This window comes from Ursus arctos, unplaced genomic scaffold, assembly GCF_023065955.2.
Source record: "Ursus arctos isolate Adak ecotype North America unplaced genomic scaffold, UrsArc2.0 scaffold_14, whole genome shotgun sequence".
Lineage (NCBI taxonomy): Eukaryota > Metazoa > Chordata > Mammalia > Carnivora > Ursidae > Ursus > Ursus arctos.
Genome location: NW_026622808.1, coordinates 30,346,905 through 30,355,307, shown reverse-complemented (window position 1 = coordinate 30,355,307; position 8,403 = coordinate 30,346,905). Strand labels below are relative to the sequence as shown.

Genomic DNA, 8,403 nt, shown 5'->3' with positions numbered 1-8,403 from the left:
AGTGAGCTAACTCCTCTCCTTCACAAATACGGTTTAAAAGTTCGATGAGGGGTCAGTGTGATTTAGGAGTTCCCACTCCAAACCGGACAGTCTGAACATGAATGACATTTGCAGAGCACAGAAGCATTTGAACGCAATCAAACCCATGACTCCCTAGACTTCATAATGACGCAGAAGGATTTGTGGCCGCGAAGCTTCGAGAATAGAGATCCCGTTGAGATGCCGCCTGTGGAGCGGGCGCTAGGATCCCAACGGTGTGACTTAGACGCTGCATCACCATGAGCTACTAAGCCCCTAGACCAGACCCCGGACTCCCTGAGCAACAACTATTAATGTTGAATTGGTAGTCTCCCAAACACACCACAGGCTCCCACATTCTAACTCAAAACCAGAATTCTCTCTGTGACTAATACGGTATTTTCAGGCTTGACATAATAGCAACTCTTAAAATGATACTCTGTCCCATGTGCAAGTTACAGTTTCAGCTTTACTTTTATTTTTACTTTATTATTATTATTATTATTATTATTATTATTTTTACATATGTGAACTCTATGCCTGGATCCAAAAACGAGGTGCTGGAAGGTAGTTTGGAAATCACTTTCCCCAACCCATCGAGAGTCTTCCTCGTGTAGGTCCACCCCGTCTGTGCAGTTAGACCCCGAGATTCACAGGCTGGGGTATGACTTCCAAGGCAGGGGCCTCTACCCCATCTGCTGGCCCCTTCTCTGCCCCAGCGACACACCCCAAGGCCCCCACCAGCTGTTCCCCCTCTCTCGAGCCCACGGAGGGGTTCTCGCTGCACCATTTTCTACTCCCCAAGGCTACTTTCTGGACCTCTGCGAGCTGGCTCTGGGGTAGGGCAATCCTTCAGGCAAGAGTGATGTGATGAAGTCTCGGGGGGTGGGGCGGCAGATGGGGCCAGGGCAGCAGGGACAGGCAACAAGAAGATAAACACAGTCAGATCCAAAGAACTGAGGCCTCTTTGGGTCCTGACGCATCCTTCCTGGCCTCTCCTCCTAGCTGATTCTGGAAACACTGCTTCATGGGGCCTCACACAGCCTCCCGAGCTCTTGCTACAGCCCCTGTCCTCCTGATCCAGGAAGTCATCCGCCTTCACACCTTCTCCCCATCACTACCTGCAAACCTCCCCTTTCCTTGCACAGACCAAACGAGGGCTTTTATTTTTCATCTCATTATAGATTACACAGATTTTATAAACAAACACGTTCATACATTTTGACATAGGGGGATCTGGCTTACGACGCACATGAACAATGGGGCACTGTATTGAATAGATTTCAAATGTAGGCTGCGTGGTTCTCATAGATAAATGGCAACAAAGCAAAAATGTGTCATGTACTTACACAGAAGAGGATGATCAGACCCAGACGAAGCTCTCAGAGGGTTCTTGGGGTTCCCAAGCTCTCTCTGAGCAGGTGGGGCCTTCCAGGTTAATATGGGTGGGAAGAGGGGCTGGGGGCGGCACGGCTGTCTGGCTGGGCCAATGAAGGCCTTCCCATCCTCCTCACCCAGGCTCAGTCAAGCCCACACCTCCCACCTCCTGACACTCGTGCCTGACCCCACGTGCCCTCACACCATCCGCCCGCGCCCACTCGCCCCCCTCCCCGCCTCCGGCTGGGCCCTTGACCAAGGGGATGGCATTACAGAGCCATTGAAGTGAAGGCGAAGGTTGGGAGAAGCACATAAGCATTTTCTGGATGTGGCGTTTTCCAGGAACTGGGAAGAGCTCATTGGAGAAGTCACAGTCTCTACCCATGGTTCTTCTGGACTATCGCCTGAGCATGCTCTGGCTATTGAGGGAGGGACAAAGTCTGTCTTAGGGCGCACGACCCTGAGGTTCCTGGGCACTGGCCTCAGAGGCTCACAGGCCTCCTTGCTGCAACAGACCCTTGAGGCTTTATTATCATATACACATTGCCGTACCCCCTTATAAGTAGGAAGCGAACCACTACTCATTTACAAGCCAGCCGAGACCTCCTGCTCCCCTGTGGAAGGCGTGTAGGTGGAACTCACTCGATCCGCGGTCTCCCTGTAGAAGACTGGGCACTGTTTGCAGAGGCGTTTAGCGATGTGCTTTCGGAAGAACATGGAGAGATACCTTCTGAATTTCTCCCCGACGAAGGCGTAGATGATGGGGTTGACGCAGCAGTGCGTCATCCCAAGGGTCTCTGTCACCTGCATGATTTGGTCCAGCTGACTGGTGCTCTGACAGTTGCTCACGTTAAAGGACTCCTGGAAGGTGCTCAGGAGAAGCACGATGTTGTTGGGAGCCCAGAAGAGAAAGTACACGATCATGATCACGAAAATGAGCTTCACGGCCTTGTGCCTCTTCTTCTCGTTTCGGCACCGGAGCAGAGTCTTGAGGATGGCCGAGTAGCAGATGACCATGACAAGCAGGGGCAGGACCAGCCCCAAGACGCTCCTCATTATTGTATGGAAACTCTTCCATGTTTTTGCAAAGTGAGGAGCGCAGGTGAGAAAATCTTCATCACTTTCCACTCTCGCGAAGACGATCCCGGGGAGAGCGGCAAACACGGCCACCACCCAGGTGACCCCGCTTGTCAACACCCCAAAGGTGACCGTCCTGGCCTTTAATGCAAACACGGCGTGGACGATCGCCAGGTACCTGTCGATGGTCAGGAGGATGATGAAGAAGTTTCCGCCAAAATACCCAACGTGATACAGCCCGGTGAATGACTTACACATCACCTTCCCCAAGAGCCACCCGTGCGCGGCGTAGTGGGCCCAGAATGGGATGGTGAGGAGGAAGAGCAGGTCGGAGACGGCCAGGTTGAGCAGGTAGATGTCGGTCATGCTCTTCAGCCTCTTGCAGTTGATGAGGATGAGGACAACCAGCATGTTGCCCACGAAGCCGAAGATGAACACCAGCGAGTAGAGCGGGGGCAGGAGCCCGGCGGCGATCAGTCTCACGTCGGTCTTCTGACAGGGCGCGCTGTAATCATAGTCATAAATGGTGGTGGGTTCTTCATCGCTGCCCTGGATATTGGTTGTGAACAGAGAATGCGATGTGGACAGCACGTTGTGGCTGGCCTGGGGAAACGTGCCATTGTCACCCATGTTTCTCCGTCCTGTAATCAGAGAACAAAATGATGACACCCCACGTAACTGCTGCCGTCCCCAAGCTTAAAAATGTCTTCGCGCGGTGTCAGCGATGGCCTGGTCTATGTCTCTGCTTTGCAGCCTTGTCCTGGAAAGCTCCCGCACTGCCCAATCACTTCCCTTTATCCGTGGGAGCAGACGTGAGCTGTCTCCCCACCAGCTGTTTCTCAACACCCTGGGCCTTCCCGGAGGACCCGACTTGCTCGGTAAAGTTCCCTGCACAGCACACGTGCTGCTCTACCTCCTCTTTGGGGGGCACACGGGTCACTGACCCGATGCCGGAGGACAGTGAGGAAGGGCATTCTGCAAGCGGGCCCCTGGGAATGCTCTATTCCGACAGGAGAGCTGCAGCCAAAACCCGGGCCTGCCCCTTCCTGCTCTGGAGCTTGTCTTGCGAGGGCTTGGTGTTTGGGACCCCTGAACGAAAGACTCAGAGAATGGAGCAAAACCAGGCTGAGTCCCAATGCCACCAAGTCGTAAGCTTGGCCTTGAACTGCTCATCCTCTGACTTCTTGTGATTTGAAAAAAATGAACCCTGCTTTTTAAGCTACTGTGAGTTCCATGTTCTGTTACTTGCAGCTGAACACCTTCTAACTAACTCTCAACTCTCTGCCTCCACCTTCCTGCCAAAGCTTCCTGGGCAAGGTTGCCATGACAACCCAACTACTAAATGCCCCCGCTCTGCTTCAGCTTCATCCTTGATGAGCATTGGATCCTTCTGCTACGTTCTTCTATTTAAAACTCATTTGCCTTCTGGGAGGTGAGTGCCTGCCTCGTGCCTCCTTCTTCATTTTCTTCGTTGGTGTCTCCTTCCCCTGCCCACCCTGTGAGTACCCCCAGGCACCATCCCTTGGCTGTCACCTCTTTACCTGCTACCTCTTTATTCTCGCCCCCAAGTTCTTGCTCAGTTGTGTTGTCTAATTGCAGGGTTTTAGGCGCCCTGAATGCCAATGTGTCCCAAAGCTCTGCCTTCCGGTCCCACCTTGCAACCCCTACATCTCAGAGTTGAATTTCCCATTGCCTCCTGCATAGGTCCCCATGGGTTTACCCATTTTCCCAGTGTTTACCAAGCACCTCCCGTGAGCCATACTCTTTTCTACTACTACTGTCATTATCATTGTCATGTGAATTCTACCTCATAAACACCTCCGGATTCAGCCCCTCTGCACCCCTGTCAGTTGCCACTGTCTTGCCTTAGACCCTCCCCATTTCCATCTTTGCTGTGGTCTTGCCTTGCTCGTGGCTTATTCCTGACCTGCTCCTTTTCAACCTGACTTCCCCAACACTGCAACGGGATCATGCACTTCTCAGCTGAAAACCGCAGTGGTCCCACACATTGTATGCGGTGGGACCTCAAAGGCAATGCCTGGACCACTTGTCAGTCTTTTCTATGCTCACGTCCTCCCGGCTTTGGCTCCAGTCACTTCTCAAACCCCAGGTCCTGTGCTCCCACCCCAACCATCTTCCGTCCATTTTCCTGCAAACTCGCCTGTTTTAGTGGTTTTGGATAAGCTTTCCCCTCTGCCTAAAATGCCTGGTGAACTCCTATTCATCCGCCGGTACCTCTCGCTCAAATTCCCCTTCTTGTGAAGCCAAACCTGCCTCCTCTAATCAATCACGCCAATCATCTCAAAACACCATGCATGCCTCTAAAACAAGCCCTTATCACACGGTTTTCCATACACTGTGTGCCCCTTGAAGTCCAGATCATGTGTGTTTCCAGCTCTTACGATATACCACCTAGCTAAAGGAGGCACCAATAAATGTTCACTGAAGGAACGCATGAAAGTCTTTATACTGAGTATAACATTTGACATCATTAGGCTTGATTCTCAAGAATATTCTTTTTTTCCCTTTCCTGGTAGTAACAGTGAATTGGTTTTTATCTTTGTACACACCTTATTCTTCAATTTCTCTTATGATCGATATATCTCATAGATCCTGCATTTCACTAAGCCAGATTCTTGGAAATCTGCTGCAACTAAATAAGACTTATCTAGTCTCAAGCACCTGGGGGGAAAATGTATCCACCTAAAGAATTACATCTATGATCATTAATCGAGTGTTTCTTAAGCTCCAGGTGCTGCGCTAAATACTTTGCGTGCATTAGTTTAATATTTGCAAATATTTTGTGAGCAAGTGTTTATACATTTTACAAGTGAAGAAATTCACAATTTAAGCATTGGCAAGTTAAATGACTTTCCCAAATTCACAAAACAAGTAATAGTTGAGCTGGATTTTGAACCTGGGGCTATTTAGTTACGAAAGACCTCAGGAGCTCCTATCTCCAGCCTGGGAGAGCAGAGATGCATATGGAATAGGTAATAATTACCTAGGTATGCCTCCCAGGTAATCCAGTGGGAGACCATATAAAAACTAAGATATTGGGGATCCTTGCACACAGACCCTTAAGTGCAGCACACCCTCTGGGCTGCTCCGTAACCAACCACAGGGCTGGCCTCCTCATCTGGATGGGAAAGTGTGGACTGGACCAGTGGTTCTCAAATGCTGGGCTTCGGTATCACACAGGAAGTCTGTCAGTCAGAAATGCACAGTCCAGACCCTCTGGTGATTCAGATCAGGGGTGGGGAAAAGGTAGGGTGCAAGGGGGCCAATTGCCCTGACCACTTCCATCGTGTCTTCTCTCCACATTGTTGTTTACCCGCACTGGCTACCAGCCACCTCCTCCTCCACGACTTCTCCCCAGTCACTCCAGCACACCTAGCTCATGGCACAGCAGACACTTGTGAGGTGTCACTTTCAAGTCTCAGGACACATCCTGAATCAATTAAAAGCTGACTCTCAGAAAAATAGATTCCTTGCTTCAGCCCCTCTGGGCCTTCTGAATTGAGGCAAGAGGCCCATTTTGGTTCAGGGTCTGGACCATCACATAGATGGACTATGAAGGGGGGAGGGAGGAATATTTGGGATAGAAAGTTCTAGCTCTTTAAAGCCCTAGGGGGCTGGGAGGGGCAGAGTGAGAGGAGCAGAAGCTGAGAAGCCTGAGTGTCCTTACACTTCGTGACTGTCCTCTTTAGCCCACTGTCATCTCACCTGAGCCCCGTGGGGTGGTCTCACCCTGCTCTGTACTTGTTCACTGCCATCCGGGCCTCTCCACCATTTCTGGTGCAGACACCACCCTCCAGCCTTTTCTCCCCCAAGACCATCCCCCAGAGTCCTGAGCTATGCAACCTCCAGGGTGCTCCCAGTCCCTGCATCTCCAGTGTTGGGATGCTTTGAGCCTGTGATTCATAAAGTAATGGAAAAAGCACACGCAACTCACCAGTGGATAGCTTCTCCCAAGTGGTACTGGAGGGTCAGGCTTCTCAGCAACTGAACCAAACAGATCTGGAGGTAGAAACTTGGTGTGCAGAAGTAGGAAATAATATTTCCTGCAGGAGGCGGAGATACAACGGCAAGTAATGGTAAAGATTTGAAAAAAAAGAACGATATAGTTCTTCTTTTCCAGCCAGGAACATTGTACGCTAGGTTGAGGTCTCCAGAGTATATTAATTTTGAAATCTTACTTATGCAACCGTGAGTGTGAGTCAGGCACACCCTGTACATCTGCTCCTCTGTCTAACGACTCTGCGCTTCTTTATCTTGTGGGTCTCTATATCTGGAAATCTTCATCTCTCTTCTACCAGTGATAATTTGCATGAAACGAGCACAACAGAACTTAATTTTCCAGAGGATAAATGCTAACAGTGGGACTGTTGGTGATGGTGGAGAAAACAGAATGAGTTTTATGTGACCATGCACACTGGTGACATCTTGGATTTGGGATGTGGTTGGAAATTTTTTTTTAGCTGGCGATATTTATTGAAAAGGGAATGCAAAATGGTCTCTTGTATCAGAGATGTCCTTAGCAAGAAGGGCCTTATTTATTATAGGTTCCATTCCTCAGAAAGAAGTTTTTCTAAAAGAAATCACCACAGAGATTCTGGTGGCATAGGAAGCCCCAGAAATCTCTCTCCCCACCCAGATAATAATTGCACTGACAGAATCTGTCTGATCTAACTATTCTGGCACTCTGGAATCTACTGAAGGTTTGCAACTGTCAGGATAAGGCTTGGATGATCAATTGCAGTTAACTTTGGTCGATTTTAGCTTTTGGCACAGTAGCAGCTAGCCATCCTCCACCACCTCCTCTTGGTACACGATGCATGAAGATGTATTTCTGTGACGACAACAACCAAAAGAGGTGAGGACAGAGCCAAAAAGGAGCGGAGTTTTGTGTGTTGTTAAGCTGTGTGACATTAAGCTGCTATAAACTTAAATTAGCATGTTCTAACTATGCTATCCCCATGGTAACCACAAAGGAAATAGCTTTAAAACATACACAAAAGGGAATAAAAGGGAATTTAAGCATTTCATTACCAAAAAAATCAACCAAACACAAAAAAGACAGTAGTGCAGGAAATGAGGGACAAAAGAGCCCTAAGTATGCGTATAGAAAAAAATGGCAAAATGACAGAATTAAGTCCCTCCTTATCAGTAGTTACTTTAAATGTAAATGGATTAAATTATCTGATCAAAGGATAGAGAATGGTAGAATGAATAACAAAACAAAACATGATCCAACTATATGTTATCAACAAGGGACTCATTTTTGATCCAAACACACAAATATATTGAAAGTGAAAGGACGGAGAAAATATTAACTAAAAGATATGAAACAAAAGAGAGCAGGGATGACTATACTAATATCAGACAAAATAGACTTTAAATCAAAAAAGATTACAAAAGACAAAGACAGATATTATATATTAATAAAGGGTTCAGTGCAGCCAGAAGATACAATGATTACAAACATTTACACCTAATGACAGATCATCAAAATATATGAAGCAAAAACTGACAGGATTGAAGGGAGAAAAAGACAGTTGCACAATAATAGTTGGAGATTTCAACACCCCATTCTTGATAACAGACAGAACAACCAGATGAAAGATAAGTAAGGAAGCAGAGGGCTTGAGCCGCATAATAAGCCACCCGGATCTGACAGACAGATACGGGATACTCTACCCAAGAACAATAGCACACACATTATTCTCAAATGTATCTAGGACATTTTTTGGGAGAGGCTGTATTGAAACTAGATAGAGAACTTCTGAAACTCAACAACTAAACAACTCAATTCAAAACTAAACAACGGACTTGCCTTGAATAGACATTTCTTCAAAGAAGATATGTGCACGGCTAATAAGCACATGTTATGCTCAACACCAGTGATCATTGGGGAAATGAAAATCAACA

General features: G+C 48.0%; 1 protein-coding gene across 1 annotated transcript; it reads right to left on the bottom strand.

Annotated features, from left to right (window-relative positions):
• Window positions 1-528: 528 nt before the first annotated feature.
• On the bottom strand, window positions 529-6,675 carry CCR2 (C-C motif chemokine receptor 2). The gene is made up of 2 exons (XM_026500664.4): window positions 6,428-6,675; window positions 529-3,113 (listed from the first exon to the last, which is right to left on the bottom strand). The coding sequence occupies exon 2, from the start codon at window positions 3,100-3,102 to the stop codon at window positions 1,981-1,983; it is 1,122 nt and encodes a 373-aa protein (XP_026356449.3). The 5' UTR covers window positions 3,103-3,113; window positions 6,428-6,675; the 3' UTR covers window positions 529-1,980.
• Window positions 6,676-8,403: the final 1,728 nt, after the last annotated feature.